This window comes from Plectropomus leopardus, chromosome 8, assembly GCF_026936395.1.
Source record: "Plectropomus leopardus strain MGB_pleo_1.0 chromosome 8, ASM2693639v1, whole genome shotgun sequence".
NCBI lineage: Eukaryota > Metazoa > Chordata > Actinopteri > Perciformes > Serranidae > Plectropomus > Plectropomus leopardus.
This window is the reverse complement of record NC_142183.1, coordinates 21144764-21164557: the sequence shown is the minus strand read 5'-3', so window position 1 is coordinate 21164557 and position 19794 is coordinate 21144764. Positions and strand designations below refer to the sequence as shown.

The 19794-nt window shown below is 40.3% G+C and overlaps 2 protein-coding genes across 4 annotated transcripts; both read left to right on the top strand.

Annotated features, from left to right (window-relative positions):
* Positions 1 to 775: 775 nt before the first annotated feature.
* On the top strand, positions 776 to 8632 carry ube2ka (ubiquitin-conjugating enzyme E2Ka (UBC1 homolog, yeast)). Of its 3 annotated transcripts, XM_042493465.2 has the most exons (8): positions 779 to 1139; positions 1751 to 1844; positions 2045 to 2103; positions 2235 to 2317; positions 4319 to 4418; positions 4487 to 4547; positions 7016 to 7144; positions 7250 to 8632. In XM_042493465.2, exons 1-7 carry the CDS (start codon positions 1077 to 1079, stop codon positions 7138 to 7140), a joined length of 585 nt encoding a protein of 194 aa, XP_042349399.1. In that variant the 5' UTR covers positions 779 to 1076; the 3' UTR covers positions 7141 to 7144; positions 7250 to 8632. The 3 variants fall into 3 exon arrangements, with proteins under 3 accessions (XP_042349400.1, XP_042349399.1, XP_042349398.1); XM_042493466.2 differs by lacking the exons at positions 7016 to 7144; positions 7250 to 8632 and adding an exon at positions 5227 to 7007 and having other exon boundaries at positions 776 to 1139; XM_042493464.2 differs by lacking the exon at positions 4487 to 4547 and having other exon boundaries at positions 786 to 1139.
* Positions 8633 to 8772: 140 nt separating this feature from the next.
* On the top strand, positions 8773 to 17018 carry LOC121948022 (neuronal acetylcholine receptor subunit alpha-9-II). Its single transcript, XM_042493257.2, has 6 exons — positions 8773 to 11324; positions 11979 to 12124; positions 13186 to 13340; positions 13779 to 13959; positions 14305 to 14656; positions 15408 to 17018. Exons 1-6 carry the CDS (start codon positions 11276 to 11278, stop codon positions 16190 to 16192), a joined length of 1668 nt encoding a protein of 555 aa, XP_042349191.2. The 5' UTR covers positions 8773 to 11275; the 3' UTR covers positions 16193 to 17018.
* Positions 17019 to 19794: the final 2776 nt, after the last annotated feature.

Genomic DNA, 19794 nt, shown 5'->3' with positions numbered 1-19794 from the left:
ACATCATAATGATTAAACCTAATCTGGGGGGACTGTTCGATATTTATGAGAGTGGAGGGGGTGGTGCAAAACTTTAAAGCACAGGGGAGGAAGTTTCCTTTTCTGATTTGTAGTAGCATTTAATACCCTCACAATCCCAAAATAGGTTTGAAATGCATGTTTTCTTTAAAAATCTCCAAAACCACATCAAATATGGTTATTTATGGTGAAGGGGGGGATCATGCATTTTCCCCCAGTCACTAAGGGAGGCTCAAAGAAAAATATTTGTGGCTCATATCCGTGACTCCCAGGAGGGTCATGACATAAAAAACAAACAAAAACAAACAAACAAAAAACTAGGTCACAATCCAGCCACTCCATAACTCTAATAAATAAAATTAAGATTAAGATTAAGATTAGCCTTTATTGTCTCCCTTAGGAGAAATTTACCTTGGACAACCGAGAGACCCAGGCCACACAGCCACACAAATAAACAGTCAGACTACAATTAACACACAGTATTCTTCTCGGATCCATCATCCATCATCCATCTCATATAAAGTACAGTCCCTAAATATAATCTACAAGTCAGTGTATGAAGCCCTGTTTACCAGTTTGTTTGTTTTTTCATACATAGGCTATACCACCCCTTTGGACATCATGTGTTTTTTATAGCCTTTAATAATAATAATAATAATAATAATAATAATAATAATAATAATAATAATAATAATAATACACTATTCATCATTAACGTGTCGACCAATGGGAGAGGGCGTTCAGGATGGCAATACTGATCACATGACCCTCTCTCCTCCAGACTGCATGCAGTTTGGTATTAAAATGTTTTCAGTACCACCAACCATTGTGTTGTTACACATTTGAGATGATAGACGCATGCTGAGCCATTTTAACCATTTATAACATCACCTTGGTAACCGGGACTAACGGTGCTCGCGGCGAACAACGTTCCAGCCGTTATTTTTGAGGGTGTATCCAAAAAGTGCAGCGCTACTGTAGGCTGAACAAGCTAGCTGCTACCGTTAGTCAGGTCGGACGGCGGCGAGGCCCCAACCGGACGGGAACACGGGGGAACCATGGCCAACATCGCAGTTCAGAGGATAAAACGGGAATTTAAGGAGGTGCTGAAAAGTGAAGAGGTTGGTTGTCACATTTGCCTCTGAATATTGCTGCTTTCCGTGTTTATTCTTTGACTGGGAGGCTGAATGTGAGTGACGCGTCGCTGGCTGTCAGCTTTGTAATCACCAGGCTGCTAGCTTTAGCTTCAGACACGGCAGTGCATCCGGCTTCATAAATAGCTAATGGAGCTAGCTGTTAATGTGCCACTGTTGTGAAGTTAAAGCCAAAGGTATTACTGTTGTTAGCAAGCAGATTATCAGGCTATTAGAACATTATCTCAGTTAAGTGAGTTCATATTGCTAACTGGCTAGCTTACCATGCCTTCTATGGTAACCATGCAGCCGTGTTAGCAAAGAAAGATTGGTGTGCTCCGCGTGTACTACTAAAGGTTTGCTTTCACATATGTCCCCCCTTTATCTGCAGAGATTGTTATCAACTTACGTTACACGTATTATATGTAGATCCGTCCGATGTGTGCAACAAGTTGAGGTCAACTTTGGCTAATGCTGCTGGGGGGGTGTCAACTTCTGCTGCATAGGCAGGTTTGAGTTTGACAGCGAGCTAGCTTAACACTTTGCAGCCTGCCTGTCTGCTGTAGTCATAACGCCTCTTTGCCTTTTCACTCTTTCAGACGAGCAAAAACCAGATAAAGGTGGATCTGGTGGATGAGAACTTCACAGAACTTAAAGGGGAAATAGCTGGGCCACCAGACACACCATATGAAGGTGAGGGGCTAATTTAAACTCACTGCTAACCTGTGTGTATGATGGCACAAGTTCATTATGTGATATTGGGCGTCACTTACATCCGTCAACTAACTATTTCAAGAGTCCTTTTAATCCTTAATAACATAAACTAAACCTTAACAGTGCTTGCTTGAAAAAGCCCTGCCATGACTTGTGAATAATTGTCTAATTTCTTCCAGGGGGTAGATATCAACTAGAAATTAAAATTCCAGAGACGTATCCATTCAATCCACCCAAGGTAGGGATTCATCACTCTTACTGGTACTGATAACCATCCCTGTCCTTGAGGACATTGGCCTCAGAAATGTTTCATTAAGTGTGCTAATGTGCAGATGATTTGCTCCGTCCCCTTTTCATGTAATATCTCAGGTGCGGTTTATCACAAAGATCTGGCATCCCAACATCAGCTCGGTCACAGGTGCAATATGTCTGGACATTCTCAAAGACCAGTGGTGAGTGAATGTGTGCTAGCATTCCTGTCATTCTTCATCTATCACATATCCATCATGAAATACTTTCCTAGTCTTGTAAGACAGTGTCTTCCTGACCAAAGCCATGGCCATATCTAATGGGGTATTTCTACCAGCAGGTTGGTTCTGTTTGTTTTAACTCGGTATGCATTTTTTGAAAAGTGAAAATATGTGGATGGTAACTTCAGTACCTTTGGAACTGTCCCCATTTTTGTCCCCATTTTTGTCGCTTCTCTGTCTGGGGTACCTAGCACACAGATCAGCTACTGACAGGTGTATCTTGAAACGCTGCAGTCTGTTCATTGGACAGCAGAGAAGAAACACTCATCAACACAGCTAGCTGCTTTAACCAACATTCATACTGTGACAAGTTTTTCAAACATTAGTAAACTATAACTATAAAATAAGAGGATGTTTTGCAGCCTCTAGCAGCAGCTGTAGACTAAGACAAAAAAGATTTAATTCATTGGGCGGACTGCCAGCAACTTTTAACGTGAAACATTTACCTCCTTTACTCATTGCATGACATGACAACGTGAATGCATCAGAACACCTTAAATTTCAATAAGACAACTTAGACCACTCAGTTTGTTTTTTTTGTCCCTCCTGGATGACACACTTTTAGTAATGAATGGATCTTTAAGTGTTTAATAAAGGTATATTAATTGCGGCTGGATTATGTGAACTGCATGTATTCTAATCCTCATTTGGAGAAAAAAAACTTGTCGGAGCGTTGTTCCTGCGTGCTTTGGAAAGACTAAACCCCTGCACTTGGCTGAAGAGGAGTCACTGCACAAACCTGCTATTTTTAAATATTCCATTAAGAGAGTCTCACTGCAGCCCGCAGCCCCGTTCTATGGACAATAAACAGGTTGCAGACTTCACTCTGTATAACCGGTGACCTCGGAAATACAGCGAGTGCTGCTGACAAGTGACAACAGCCCCACCCATATGTAAGAGTTCTGTCTGCAGTGGCAATGCTAAACCGATCTAAGGGCTAGGACCCTCTTTGTATGTGTTATTTTTGTTTGCAGAGGTATTGTACAGAAAGCCTTTGATGGCAATGCTGTTCCAGTTACTGTGCTAATATCCACCTCTGTCAACAATTTGATGACAAGACAATCTTTTTGGCAGTAATTTCATTTTTAAAACTGTGCAAATAGCCCCAATATGCACTGATCTATACTCCTACATTTTATACATTGGTACAGTATAAAAAATAGCTACAACAAGGTTAAATAGAGGTCGAACATGATGACATGAAAGGCATTAGTTGTTATATTTATCCCAATAAGTGTCGAGGCACATTTTAGATCAAAGATGTTTAAACTAGCCAGTCCACTATCATGTTGAGTATTAAACTCAAAACCCATTGGTTGTTGGTCTGATGACTATTTAGCCTCTGGGGGCAAAGGCCAATATTTTGGGGGCTCTGATGTATCCAGCAGATATCGGGATAACGGATATTTGTGCAGGGACTTCCTCTCCCGTTCGCCCATCATTGTTTACAGTTCAATTAGCAATTTGAGATGCATGAATCGAGATGGAAGTGAGAGACAACGTCTGTGACTTGATTTTTTCACGAGTAGCCAGCTAATAAATCAAAGAAAATCTAAATCATCATCAGACAAAAGCTGATGGGTTCAGAGATTGCATTTTGGCCCATTCTGCTTATTTTGCTCTCCACACAGACTGTTTATTTGCTTGCAATCAAAGCCTACTTAGACATAAAATGGTCAATACTACATGGACTATGAACAGAGACCAGACTGCTTACAAAACCAAAACATTGTCTTGTTGCCCACAGATTCTGCATACAAATGCAGATATCAGTTTATAGAGATTAGTTTAGTATTGAAAATATATCCCCAGTGCTCCTATGCAGGAACAGAAACTTTTATGTAAACACGTCTGTTAAAGTCCACGAGAAAAGTTGACATTGTTTTTGTGTTGCACTAAGCAGTGTCCTGTATGTTCTTTCAGGGCAGCAGCTATGACACTGAGGACAGTCCTTTTGTCACTACAAGCCTTACTGGCAGCTGCAGAACCAGATGATCCTCAAGACGCAGTGGTAGCCAATCAGGTGGGTGTGCTGGTGTATCTATGTTTTGACTTTTGTTTGAAACTGATATTGTATTTCTAATTTTTTAGGCAGAGCAACATATGCATATAATATTGTGCTCCCCTCCATCTGACACCAGATATTGTGCAGGTATTTGATTATTGTAGTATTGTGATGTATCTCAAATGCTTTCTGCTTGGAAAAGCTTCAATTACACGGAGAGTTCTCACATTATTATGACAGTGTTTAAGTGAAAATAACTCTCATAACCTTAGCATTTACAGAGCCTGTCATTATATAATACTGGTATGGTTAGGGACCTCTATATTAATCTGTAGGAGTTCTAGCAGTGTAAATTGAACAGTGAATTCCTTTAAAAAAAATTGTCACAATTATAGTGATATTTGATAGTTGTTTGTGTCAGTTTCATTTAGCCCTACAGTGGCACCTGCAGAGACATACTACTTACTAGTGGATGGGGCTTGTTGATAGACTGCTGTAGATCTGTCATCAGAAAATTAATTAGCATCAATTTTACTGTGTTTAAGGCATTTGAAAAATGTAATAGTTCCAGATCCCCAAATGTGAGATTATACTCCTATTTTTTGTCTTATATGACAGTATATTAAACATTGGGTCTTAAGTAGTCAGTCGGTTAAAATAAGGCACTTGATAATGTCACCAAGGGCAGAATGTGATTTTGATTTTTTAGTATTTTCATATTAGTTGTAGCCCCACACTGCTGGTTAAGACTGGCGTTTATAACAGAAAGATCCTCTCCAATTTTTTCCTTTCAAATATGACATTTTTTGCCTTAAATTGACAATAGGAAGTGAAGACATACAGGAAGGATTGACAGGGAAAGATTTGGGCAAGGTAAGCTTCTAATCCAGGACATTGATCACGACATGCACCTCACACATCTGCCTCTGTCAGTAGGATGTGTCAAAATCCTACTGTCCACCTGGTTTCCTTGAACCAGGTGGACATCAAATTGCTGACCCGAGTATGACTTGCTTATTTTTTCAACTTAACTTTCAGACACAGAGGTTGCTAAAGTTTAGGCTGTTATGTATCCTGAATTTCAAAAAATCAGGACGAGAACTGTATTTTTTACCAAACGACTGTTGAACAAATCCCATCATCTACCGGGCACACAGATGTGTACTTGACAGCTGTGTACTAAATGTTATACATTTCAAAACCTTACCAATGAATATAAGTATAATTATGATGGCCTTGGGACACCATACTGTAGCAGGTAAATATGGAAAAGCTGCTGAATCTATTTTGTTTTGCACCCCCCCTCTCATGTTGACAGAATGTCACTGGAGAAATCATACGATCTTGACTTTAATAAGATAAATTATTAGATTCCACCAAAACTTGCCGCAGAGGAAATGTTGGTCTTGCTTGCAACTTTGATGTTAAAAGTCGAGTAGATTGGTCTGTTCAGGTTTTCATTTCGAGGTCACCTGCGGATGACTCTGGATTGTTACCTCAAATTACCTTTTAAGGATGGATGCATCATGCTTCTTTCTGTGCTGCTCACCAGTCGTTTGTTGTTACAGTTGTGACATGTTCAGTAATATTCAGTACAGTGCTTGTAAAATGAACCTGTTGTGAAATATCATGTGTAGGCAGTGAGCTGTTTGCCCTTCACCTCCTTTTACTGAACACATTACAACACCTACGTACAGTGCAATCACTAATCCTTGTGTCATGCACTGTAGTAACACTAATCTATTGCTTAGCAGCCCACATCCCAGTGAAACACATGAAGGAATGAAATGAGGTTAGATAAGATTTAGTGTAAGATGTTTTTTATTATGTACATCTCCAGCCAGCTTCTGTTTTCAGCACAGTTTGCAATTTGTCAGAGGTCCAATATGGAGTAGAAATCTGAGGCTGTTCAAGAGGTTTGGACGGTGTTGCACTAAATTGCGGGGTTTCCCACACATGCATTTATTTGTGGTGCACCACCACATTATCAGCATGTGCTGCCATATTTAGATTTTGAGTTTCTCTCCCATGACAGAGTGTGCTCTGGGCACAGACAGAGCAACAGATCACCAGGCCCCTTGAAAGTGAAATGTAACCGTAATTCATATAGTTTTAGTGTTTGTTGTTTTCCAGCCTACTTATGATGAAATTGGCCACGTTCCCATGGAAACAGCACCTGTAATCCATTGATCTGATCCGCTCTGAATGATCCGATCACAGACTGATCGAAAAAAGTCTTAGTCTCTTATTTTTATTTAAAAGTAGTTTAAATGCTAATATTTCATGAGGATAGAAAAGCTACACCTGCATTTGATTTTAGAAATGCAAACACAGCATAGAAACAGACTGCTGGGCACCACTGGGCAGAAGCTGTAGCTGTACTTGTTTCTTTGGCTCTGACTGTCTCATCAGCAACCAACATTTTGCAGAGAATAAAAAAAAAGTACAATCTTTTGTGTAGCCACACATACACTCGATCATAAGTGCACTTCTCTTCCATATGTGCTTGCGGAGCGAAACAAAGAAGAAAAGCACCATGTTACGTTGTTGACGATGGTATACTGAACCCCTTTCAAACAAACTTTTGTTGTTTTTCACGTTTGTTCATCACACAGTACAAGCAGAACCCAGAGATGTTCAAACAGACAGCGAGGCTCTGGTCTCATGTCTATGCAGGTGCTCCTGTCTCCAGTCCGGAGTACACACGCAAAATAGACAAACTCTGTGCCATGGGCTTTGAAAAAGTAAGTATTTCTCAACTTTTTGTCCTCCCCTACTGTGCTTTGCACTGCTGAATTCTGCTGCAGAATAAAATACTGTTTTTGAATGTGCTTTGTTTTTCTCCCTAGAATGCAGTAATAGTGGCGTTGTCGTCGAAATCCTGGGACGTGGAGACAGCGACAGAGCTACTGCTCAGTAACTGAATCTTGACACCCTCTTCATCTTCCTCTTGAACCCTATCCCTCCCCCCTTACTCCTCACACATACACACCCTCTCTCCCCTGAATTCCTGCTGTCTCAAGGCATCTCTTCCCCTGTTGCACCCTCTGTTTCTCAGTGGACTCCTCACCTCCACGCTCCCCCCTCTCCTCCTCCTCCTCCTCCTCATCCTCTATCCTCTATCCTCTCCGCTCATCACCTCTGCTGTACCACACTCCAATCAGTCGCTCTGTGAGCTCTTATCTCTGGTTTCTTTAAGTTCATTCAACATTCCACTCAGCGCTACAATCAGAAATTCAACCACATCTTCGGCCCTTTTGAAGCAAATGCCAGACTTAAGACCCCGCCCACGCCCGCCACTCTCCCAGCTTTTTTGGCTGTGACAAAGAAGCGGCTGTCAGCGGCTTATCCTTGCCTATGCAGTGCATTTACCTTCATTCGTGAAAACCTTTGTAGGAGTGAGTCAAGCCATTCAAGGAGGCTCTTTTGGACCTGGTCTTGTTTTTTACACACTTGTGGGCTGGTCCTCTAAATAGGGATTGAGCCTTAAAACACTTAAAATTGTTATCTCATTTGTAATATGTCTTATCTTACCTCCACTTCATTGATCCTTACACAATAAACACTAAGTAATTTGGGGTACTTTAAAGTGACAAAGGCTACTAAATCAGTAGTAATTTAAAATTTTAAATGTTTTGAATATCTTGTACCATCACCAGGAGCTTTTGTGGGCACTATAAAGTGCAGAAACCTGAAATTTGGACATTAAATTAAATTGTGGGACAGTAAAAATGGTGCACCAGGTAACAGACACTAAACAGACCCAGAGAACGACAAGGCTTATTTCCTGTTCTGGAGGCCAGCTCTTTAAGTGTCACAGAGGTGTTCACACAGTAGCCATACTCATTTCCATGCAACGTTTTCTCCCAACTTCAGCTGTCTTACAAATCCAAAGCTCCTGCAGCAAAACCCAGCTTCCATCCCCCACAACTGTTTTCAACATGGCTTACTTCACCTGTCCCTTTCCCCCACATTTTTTAAAACTTTTATTTGGTTTTGGCCTCCTGCAGGAATACACTTGGATTCTTGTTTTTAAACTGAAAGAAAACAGAACAAACAAACAAATAAAATAAAATAAAAAAGTTCAGCGGTAACACAACCTGTCACAAGTCTGGATGGAAATAGTTCAAAACGAGTTTGAAAAATATTGCATCATCTTAACTGCGCCAACAGATAAATATGTCTAAAATGATTCATCTGTAAATAAAGATAATAAAGTCTGTGTAAATTAATCCACACCTTTCCGTGACGTCTCTTTGGTGCGCTGTATACTTAACTGGATTCATTTTTCCTCAGCGGAAACACAACAAGCCCATATTCCCAATAAAGACAATATTCCTACTCAGCCTTTACATGGCTAATGAAAATGGATATTTTACTAATAGTTCAGAGTACATGCAGCCAGTAACGTGCCCTAACATGTAGTTTGTCACATTAAAATATGGAAAAGTCAAACAGCTGCAGCTGCTTGTCGTTTTGCTTCTATGCATCAAAATAGGATTTTTCAAAATTTCGTACTGGAGTCTGACTTGATTGGTAGTACGAACTCGTCCCTCCCGCTTTCATTTCTTCAGCCACTTTTGTGAAAAGAACAGTATTGTTTCATTTGTCCATATCCAAATACCTGTTGATATTAAGTTCCTTATTGTTGCTGCTTTTAATGTTTAAAAGCTGGTCTGCATCTCTACTATACAGCCTTGCAAACTGTTGGTGAGATGGTTTGTGTCCAACATATCCACAACAAATGTACAGAGCTAACTGTAAACAGGCAAGAGGCTGGGTATCGCAACCTTTTGTAAAAATCCCAATTCAGGAGTATATTCTGAGTGCACTGTATACATGCTCAAATAATGATATTAAACCCGAATAATACCGACATATCCTACACATCTTAATCGAAAAATGTAAAATGTCAAATTGTCATATTCAGAAAAATAGTTGAAGATTCTTATAAATTTAATCCTAATCCTTATATTGACAAATAAAACAGTTCATGCTTGTTGATGTTTAGAATCTAACTTGTTAATAAGCTTATTTGGCTGTGCATGCATTTGAATAAAAACTAGGATGGTACACTAAATCTACAAAAAACAACAGAAATTAAACCCACAGGGAATTGCATTGCTAGTGAAAATGGAGCAAGCAAGCCAATTTAGAAGAAGAAAATGCGCGCAGAAGAACTGGTGAATTGCTTATGCAGATTTGCCTTTTTTTGTACAGTAGCTTTTGGACCTGTACAGTATTTCCTGCGCTGCTGTTGCATACAGTGGATGAGCAAGCACATTTTTCTGTGCATTTAGAGCATCAACAAGGATGTGACACAGGCTCTTATCATAATGTTCAGATCACCTTGCTTCTAGTGAGAACGAGCACAATAACAGATGGCCTGCCTGGTGGCGTGTTGTGTCCATGCTGAACCTCTCCAAGAATCCCTGGCGGTAATCTGAATGCTACATTTTAGCCTGCATGCTGGCGTCAAACAGGAGGAAAAGCTCACATTAATGTGTTTATGTCCCCTAATCAACAGTAGTATGTAGTGTAGATCCACCAAAGCACCTCAGTGACAATATTACGGTGGATTTGACTGTACAGGGCTGCACCTGCTGCTCAGCAAACTAGCCTCAGGTTTCACAGGCGCCCCGAGTGACAAAAGCTCATTTTGTGTCCTTCCACTAGAAGTTGGCATATCTCTCTAGCCATCTGGAACTCCTCCAAGGATCCCAGAGCAGAGAGGACAACTGTACTACATAGGGTTGAATACACAAAACCAAAAACACACTTCTTCCTGGCACTGAGATAATCACTCTCTGTGCTATTAAAATGCACGCCAAATAAATTAACTTGTTGAATTATTAAAATGTTAAAGGCTTCATTGACGTGACTTCATCACAGCGGAACCCACCCCTACCCTGCCATGGACTCTGTGACCCCCATCTTTCTGCAAGAAGCCCACATAGCATAAAAGCCACGAAAATATGTATTATTATTTATTAAATATTGATCACATCTCTGAAGTGCCTAGCCCTTGCAAATCTATAAATACTGGCTGAGCAAAAAAATGTTTTTATTAGAATAATTTCAAGTTCCAGTAACTGATTATGAACCATCTGCCTGTCTTGTGAGTCAATGTCAGAAAGTCACAAGTTCCTGGATCCAAAAATCATTTTGGGACAAACTTTTCTTTCCTACTTTAGCGTAATGTAGGATGAGTAATTAATATTAAAATGATTCTTTGGGGTATCGGTATCCTCAACAAAAAAGATGATTCAAATAGTACAACTTAAAAAAAATGTATTTTTTATTTGCAACTTTTAATGCAAATATGACTTGCAGAAAGTGCCTCAACTTGGCTGAAAATCTGCCATCGAGAAGTATTACTTAAAAACAACCGTGACATGTTTTATTGCTATTTTTAATGTATATAATATTTGTATACCTCTAAAGACCTAGCCACAGTAATGTATGTATAACTGAGTGATTGATTTCCTTGTCTTTTCTCCTTCTTGCCTTCCTGGTGTTGGCAGTGAGTTGTAGGAGTATGCCAGCAGCTCACCTGGCTGCAGGCGTTTGATTGACAGCTGAATAGCCCAGTGTGTGGTGAGGCGATGATTCGTGAGCATCCTGTTTCTCTCAGTCTGCTGCTGTTATGTGATAGCCCGAGTTTTATTCCGTGTCTCAGTCAGCAGACATGCTGCCTCCCCTGCCAAGCAGTAAGAGCTTCTCTGTGAGGACGGCCAGATGAAGTGGCGCCCTGCTATCTGCAACTGAGTTCAACTGGGGTTGAACGGGCAGCATGTAGGTCTGTTAGGGGATGAAACCAAAGGTTAGATTGCTGGTTGCAGTTACCTTTAATTTCTTCCTGGAGGTGTTAATAAATGCTCAAGATGATTCCAATAATCTGCCTGGCGATGCTGCTTCCAGAAGGTGAGTCAGATGCTGTTGCATGTGGAAAAAATGATGTCTGGGCTGCTGTTAATGAGTTTAAGATGTGCTGTTTTTAACGTGTGCACATAAATGCTTTTCCTTTGGTTATCCCTTTAAAAGCTGAGAAAATTGGCTCGATTTCTGACATAGAAGGAGGGCAACGAGCAACTTAACAACAAACAAAAAGAAATAAGTAAAAAGTTACAAGGAAAATGACTTTGCAGGATATTTCATGCCAAATTGCTGATTCCCTTTTGTCTGCTGTGTTTTTGAAAGAAAGCAAATTAGTTTACTCAAGTTTGCTTATGAAAGTCATCTGAACGCAGCACAAGAAAGCTGATGTTGATCCAGGTTTCAAAGCGTTAAATAATGTGATGCTGAGGTTTAATGGTGTTAAGTGCACTTTGCTTTGTGGGTAATAAGAGTAGTAAAAAGTAGTGATGTTGAAGTTTTTGAAGAAAGGGCATTGTAGAGCATTTAATGCTTACTTTTTTTAGATGAACTGAAAGGCACAACTAGAATGTCTAGGAAAATTCAGTTTAAGCTAAGTAAGTCTGTCATGGTCTTCATTGGTCTGAAACTACATTAAAAAGCACTAAGGTTGATTTGCCAAAATCTTGAAAATGACTGACGACCACATGTGTCTCTCTGCAGTGGCTCACTCGGCTCAGGGTCACTTTGCCCATAAGCTTCTGAATGATTTGATGGAGAACTATTCCAGCGCTCTGCGGCCTGTCGAGGACACCGACAGAGCCCTCAACGTCACCCTTCAGATCACCCTCTCTCAGATCAAAGACATGGTGTGTATTCACACATCGGCATGTTCCTCATATTTAAATTCTTAAGTGCTCATTAAATAATGTGTATTGTACATTACGGTACAACATTACTAAACTAAACCAGACAACAGGACTGTGTTGATATTTTGGCCTGAAAAATATCAAATTCTGCAGTTGAATCTGTCATACATAAAAAGTTTCTATTAAAGCTCTAGACATAGATGCCTAATACAGTATGTGATGGTTTTCAGTAATTACCATGAGCTCATCCCTCATTACAGCGCCATAACAAAAAAAGTCAACATTTCTTGTACCATCAATTACTTACACTGCCCCTCTGCTAAGAGTAAAACTACCCAGCCATAACCTTTGATGATGTTTTAGAGAGAGATCAAATAAATACTGAAACCATATACACAGTGAACCGAGGCCTAGAACATGAAGATGTTGAATTTACATTCACTCAGCGTCACCAGAAGTTGAGTTTGTAGATTTGGATGTGTATGAATGACAGACAGACCTCCTACTGTAGAGCCTGGGCTTACTGTTACTCAGCTGGCTCGGGTTCCTGTTCAGGTTCAGTGCTGTGTCAGCCCGCAGTGAATAAGCACTTGTGTTGTGCACGTGTGTTTGGGTGTGTGTGCTTAGAGAGAGGGCTCTCCGTTTGAATGTAACATCACGTTGTCATGTTTGAGAAGAACGCAGTGAGAGGGTAGACTTCGAATAAGTGTGTGTGTGTGTGTGTGTGTGTGTGTGTGTGAGTGTACTGTTACCCCGAGCGGTCATGTTTTCATTGGTTCACTTCAATGAGGCACTGGCATCAATACCTTAACCAACCCCACCCACCCACGCCAGAAAACGACTGCTCATCCACCTGATATTGACAGACGAGTCTGAATTTCAGCTGTTGTGATCCTCTGAGCCCCTCGTAATGCTCAGAGAGTTGATGAGCAACAGAGAAATGAGACGGAGACCAAGAGGATCTTACTTTAAGCTGCTGTTAGATTATAACCATTGTGTGTGTGTGTGTGTGTGTGTGTGTGTGTGTGTGTGTGTGTGTGTGTGTGTGTGTGTGAGTAAAGGATGAGAGGAACCAGGTGCTGATTGCCTACTTGTGGATCAGGCAGACGTGGCATGATGCTTACTTGAAGTGGGATAAAGAGGAGTATGACGGACTGGAGGTGATTCACATCCCCAGCAGCCTTGTGTGGAGGCCCGACCTCGTCCTCTATAACAAGTACGCGAGTACGTCACACACACACAACATTGCTGTTTTTTGTCAAACCCTCATTGTAAAAGGTTACAAGGATCATTGGATTTTCTGAAGTGCGGTTGTAGGAGGAACTTAACCTCAGTAAGAGTATACCTGCAGTAGATGGCAGCTGGCACACCCCCAGTTAGGAATCCGTTGATATCAGATATTAAGGTAGCAGATAAAAATGAGCATCAAAATGAGAAACAAACATTAACTTTGCACTGTATATAGTGTTGTTTTGTTTTGAATCATATTTAATCCATCCACACAACATTTACTACACTTTCTAAATGAGGTGGAGAAATGCAGGGGAGAGACGACCATGCCCACTTTGGAGACTGGAAGTGAATGCCAGTTTGTTTCACTGGCACAGCTTGTAATCAGGTGTCTTTACACAAACAGCTTTTCCTCCTCTTCCAGAGCTGACGATGACTTCTCAGGGCCGATGGACACCAACGTGAGGCTGCGCTACAATGGAGAGATAACCTGGGATGCTCCTGCCATCACCAAGAGCTCCTGTGTGGTCGACGTCTCCTACTTCCCCTTTGACAGCCAGGAATGTAACCTGACTTTTGGTTCCTGGACCTACAATGGCAACCAGGTGTGTAGAAAAACCTGTATACATGTGACCAGTGCACACTCACAATCCACCAGGATATTGATGATCTGTATCACCTAAATTTAACAGGCTAGTTGACTTTGTTAAATGATACAAGACTCACTCAGGTCGAGACGAGGTGGTAACTGAGACCGGCCGGCTTGAGAAAGCGATCAGACACACATATACTCTTGCTCTTGAGTCTCTTTGTTCAGAGATGTTCTTTCTGTGGTCATACATAAGTGTCTATATGCATTTGCTGAAATTGTCTTTTTTTTGTAAAATGTCAGTGGTTGGAGCTGATTGTGTGTCCCCTCTACACTGACTTATCCATCACTCTAATTTCAGGTAGACATCATTATGGGAATGGACAGCGGTGACCTGTCAGACTTTGTGGAAAATGTGGAGTGGGAGTGCCACGGGATGCCGGCCACCAAGAACGTCATCATGTACGGCTGTTGCTCTGACCCGTACCCCGACATCACCTATACGGTGCTCCTGCAGCGCCGCTCCTCCTTTTACATCTTCAACCTCCTCCTCCCCTGCTTCCTCATCTCCTTCTTGGCTCCTCTTGGTTTCTACCTGCCTGCAGACTCAGGGGAGAAGGTTTCTCTCGGAGTGACCGTTCTTCTGGCTCTCACTGTGTTCCAGTTGATGGTGGCTGAGAGTATGCCTCCATCTGAGAGTGTGCCCCTTATAGGTGAGTGCAAGAAATAAGTCAAGAGAACAAGAAAATTACCCTAAATTAGTAAAAAAAACCAAACAAAACAAATTAAAAAAAAAATGAAAAAGAAAATATAAAAAACAGGGCTGCAATATGGTCCCTATGGGCGATTGTTGCACCATCAGTTTTGCGTTTATGAACAGAGCTTTTTTTTGCGACTGACGAGCTCAAATTGTTATTGTAGATGTCTGATAACCGCACGGAAGAGACCCTACAGCGAAATCAAACATTTCTCCATACCTTTCACTGGTCTGTTTGTTATTGTGACCACACCTTGCAAAGGAGTCTCGTTTTGAAATTAGTCAAATTACTGTTACTACCGTTACTTTTACATTACTGTTGTTTACAGTTTTTTTCCCCCCGTTGTCTGCTTGCTTTGTGAGTAGATGGTTGCTATGGCAAAACAAACAAGGAAAAGAGCAATGACTACAGATGATGACACTTCAGAAACGAGTAAAAGTGAGATCCAAAAACACACCTTCTTATTGCCCTAGGTGCTGTCAAAGAGAAAGAAACTGTGATCTAGAATGAGATTGTTAATATAAAACCAATATGTATAGCATCTTTAGAATGATTTCACTGGTTAGGAATTTGAGTGAAATTTCTACAAAAAGCAAAAGACAAATGGATTCAAATTATAACAAATATTAAAGACATCCCTATTTTTTATTTTGGTTCTAAGAGCGAACTCCCCTCCCGTCTGTTTTTGTTTCCATTTGTCACACAGGGAAGTACTATATTGCTACTATGACCATGGTCACAGCCTCCACATCTCTCACCATCTTCATCATGAACATCCACTTCTGTGGTGCAGAGGCCAAACCAGTCCCCCACTGGGCAAAAGTCCTCATCATTGACTACATGTCCAAGATTTTCTTTGTTTATGAGGTGGGTGAGAACTGTGCCTCTGCCTCCTCCTCTTCCTCATCCTCTCACTTCCCCCAGGATGACAGCCATAACCAGCACCTCACTTCCCATATTCATGCAAATGGTAAACCAGCCAGCAGCAGTAGCCGGCAGGAGTGGCAGGGTCGCAAATACTCCCGACCTCAGACCCCCAAACCGCAGCACCATCCGAGAGTGAAAGCCCAGCACCACATCACCAGGGATGAGAGGAGCCACTTCTCCAGCTTTGCTCCTGGAAAATATGAAAGCTCGAATGGGAAAATCCCAACAGGTGACTGCTGTAAAGAAGACCAGAAAGTTCCCTGTTACCCTGTAGACCAGAAGCTTCCCTGCTGCCCCGAAGACAAAAAGCCTCCGCTTCATGGCCCCACTGTTACCTTCGGCCCCTGTGTGTTCTGCAGCCATGCTAGTGGCTTCCCCGGTGTAGACACCAAGCTGGTGCGCAATGTTGAATATATCGCAAACTGTTTCCGAGAGCAGAGGGCCACGTGCGCCAAAGGAGCAGAATGGAAGAAGATCGCAAAGGTGATGGACAGATTTTTCATGTGGATCTTTTTCATCATGGTCTTCCTCATGAGCATCCTCATCATTGGAAAGAAGCCATGATAGTACTACTATTTTTTTTATATTTGACTCAGTGAAATCTTTTTGGTCAAATAAAAAAGTCAAAGGGACTTTTGAGTTTTTTTTTAGTTTTTTTTATTTAAACAAACATGTATGTTAAGATTTACGGACTTTGTGGATTTTTCTTTATTAAAGGGATAGTTTGGATTTTTTTAAGTGGGGCTGAATGAGGTTCTTATCCATAGTCAGTGTATTACTACTAGTGATGTAGTACTCAAGATTGGTCTTCATATGGAGACAGTCTCATCTCGGATTTGAACGCATCTTGACTCGGTCTTGTCTCGGTCTCAGACATAGCGGACTCTGGATTTTTAATCAAGACCGGTTGAGACCACAATGGATTTATTTGTTAACATAATTACTGTTGTTGGATCCAAAAATTTCTTCTTCACATCCAGCCAATCACATTTCATTTGTAGTTTGCTTTTTTGTCACTGATTACGGCTTCAAGCCTTCATAGAAATCAATTGCTTTTGACTCAGTCTTGGCCCCTTAAAGGCTTGATCTTCTTCTTGATCTTCTTTCTTGGAACATGCTGGTCTCGGTCAAGTCTTGGTCTTGGTTAGTGTGATCTTGACTGCAACACAAAGTACTTTAGATTGCAGTTTGGAGCGGTGTGCTGCTTTGTATGGGTGCAGCAGAAAAACATACTTTAGCTACCTAAAGAAAAAAGAATATGCTGATTGCCATCTATTGTATGTAATGCCATGACTATGGTACAACCCACCTGAAAAAAAATCTAAACCATCCATGTTAATAAGAACATTATGGATTACAGTGATTTGAAAATAAACACATTTTAATTTGCCTTCAGTGTTTTGGGCTGCCTGCATACAGCACATGCATGTTTCCTTGAACATATACAAAATGTTAGAACCTATGATTAATTACACACATAATTTAGTGTCCTATGCATTGCATCCTTACATTTTTGGTCTTCATCTAAAAAAAACAAAACAGGCTAGACTGCAGTGACAGTGCCAAGATCCAGAGAGTGCAGATGTGGAGGACTTGGAAACACGAACTAATCAGAGCAGACTGGTATTTTTCGAGAGGGGTTCTTAAAGATACGAGGGCTTAAACAGAGTATTTTAGACAAAGGGTGAAGCAGGTATAAATTTTAACATTAAAACATGTAAACCCGTTATAGCAAAAACCCAAAATAGAAGTATGAACCTGAAAAAAGAGAATAATATGGGACCTTTAAAATATTTATTTTCTGCTGCTGCCACTCTGCATTCAATTTAGCTACATTGCTTCCTACAGTATACAATCCTTATCAGCTTTATTGATCGCATGTTATTAATGTTCATCTTATTACTATCCCATCAATCATGGTTTTGATATACAGGCACTTCATCATCTGACCACTGAATTAATTTAAGGTGGTCTTTTGAAATATGAGTGCAGACAGAACATGTCTTATTCACTACTGTGAAATCAGACGCCTGGGGCTGAGAGACACAGCGTCTGCAGCACACGCACCAGATCCGCAGAATCATTTCTCTGTTCAAAATCATGCGGTGAATAGTTAATGAGCAAGCTTTGTTTGTAGCACAGCCAGGGCCGTGAGGATGTAAGGTAATATGGAGCATCAATTATGTAACACAACGAGCACACTCTAACCCCCCTCTTCCAAAAGCCCCATACCTTGAACTTTGAAAGTCAAGTCAATGTGTGTGTGCAAGGTGAAAGGAATAGGAAAGAATAAAGAACAATAAGGAAGGAAAGGAAACTTGATAATGCTGATACCAGATGTAGAAAGTAAACTACATTCTTAGGGTGACTACAGGTCCTTAAAAGTGTCTGAAATTAATTTTAATAATATAATTCCGTAAAAGTCATAAATAGTCTTAAATCTGAATTTGTTAGGTCTTACAAAAATATGTTTGATATAATTTATCCATCTTAAAATTTGTTTTTGTCAGAGTGAGAGAGGACAACATTTTTGATGTTACAAATCTTCAAACCTACCACTGAACGCTGTCTTTTTACCTTAAACTTGCACTTACCTGTTGACAAAATGTAACCTAACTCACTGTAAATAACTGTATTCCTACATAAATCTTTTTTTTAATGTTAGTTGTATTTTAAGGTACTTTTATATGTTAGATATTTATGCAAGTTTATACTTTTCTTCACTAGATTTGAGATGAAAATGTATTAATTTAATTTTGAATAATTTATTACTATTATTATTATTATTATTATTATTTACAAGACCTGTGTTGCATTTCTAATTATGATGTATCGCTATAGATTTTCCTCCCTCTCTATTTATATACCTGCTAAATGACCCACTGCAGTAGATAGGGGATAATACTGAAGAAAACAGGATTTTTGCTGTAAACAGTTATTTTTTTACAGATTTTTTTCCCCCCCAAAATACCTCAATCGTACAGTAGAGGGTGCTCATTTTCCACATAGCAGCTGGTGGATGCCCCAGAGTTTACTCTTTGGAGCTGCATTTGGCAACATGAATGCACAAAGTCTGCACCTCAGAATTAATCTCACTGTTTTTTCATCATCTACTCACAAGATGTCACTACTTCAATCACTAGGGGATTTAAAAAAAAAATTTTTTTAGAAGTCATTCATGTTATTGCATGGCAACAGACTATACGTCTTACTCACAGCAATTCCATAATTAAATCTGAAAGCCATAAATGAAAATAAGTTAGTGAGTAAAAAAATGCTGGGGCAGCAGGCAGCACGCCTGTTAATAGTTGTGTTGAATCTCTGCAGCGTGGGCTCTGTTGAGCAGAATCAAATGGGCAGAGAAATCATTGTTTTTTTTTTAAATCCACCTCTCTAAAGTGATTGTCGTGCTGAAACTTGATGCCTTTGATGTAAGCGAGAATATCTTACATTTTCTGTCCGAGGGAAGCATTGCTTTCCATTAGTACTCAGTGAGCCGCAGGGGCCACAGCAGGCAGTAATCACCATGGGAGACCGGGAAAAGTGTGAACCATGTAATTTGGACAGGCGTAGCAGCTCAGGCACTGAAGAAAAGACTGCTGGGGAAATTACCAAGTACTTTACAAAATTTTATGTGCAGAAGCATTATCTAACACCCTTTAGATTTGGAAACAGAATGGGAAATTACTGTGATGATAGGCTAGGCAGTGTATTCACCAAAGACTAACCAGTGGTGGAAAAAGACCAAGTACTTTTACTTAATTACTGCTCTTAAGCACAATTTTGAGGCACTTGTCATGAATGTTCCCATTTTCTGCTATTTTATACTTAACCTCACAATGTTTTTGTGGATTAAGTTTTTGCATTTTAAACTGATAAATAGTATATGAACCACTTAGACTTGTAATATATGAATTTAGAAGAGGAAATGTGGATTTGTCAAATGTGTTGTTTGACTGATACAGAAAATTAGTTACTTTTTTGTTTTCTCCTGCCATTTTTATGGGAACTGCGCAAATCTTTCTTTAGTAACATACAAACAGATATTGATTTAGTATAAATGGATGATGCACATAGATCAACATATGGATTTGTTCCTCTTTCACAGAGTATACCATGTTGTTTCTACAGTAGCCCAGAATGGACAAACCAAACACTGGATCCGA

Coding starts and splice junctions, on each gene's coding strand:
- ube2ka (XM_042493464.2), top strand. CDS start 1,077: ATGGCCAACATCGCAGTTCAGAGGATAAAACGGGAATTTAAGGAGGTG. Junction 1,140..1,750: donor AGGTGCTGAAAAGTGAAGAG/GTTGGTTGTCAC, acceptor TCACTCTTTCAG/ACGAGCAAAAACCAGATAAA. Junction 2,318..4,318: donor GACATTCTCAAAGACCAGTG/GTGAGTGAATGT, acceptor ATGTTCTTTCAG/GGCAGCAGCTATGACACTGA.
- LOC121948022 (XM_042493257.2), top strand. CDS start 11,276: ATGCTCAAGATGATTCCAATAATCTGCCTGGCGATGCTGCTTCCAGAA. Junction 11,325..11,978: donor GGCGATGCTGCTTCCAGAAG/GTGAGTCAGATG, acceptor GTCTCTCTGCAG/TGGCTCACTCGGCTCAGGGT. Junction 13,341..13,778: donor GACCTCGTCCTCTATAACAA/GTACGCGAGTAC, acceptor CTCCTCTTCCAG/AGCTGACGATGACTTCTCAG.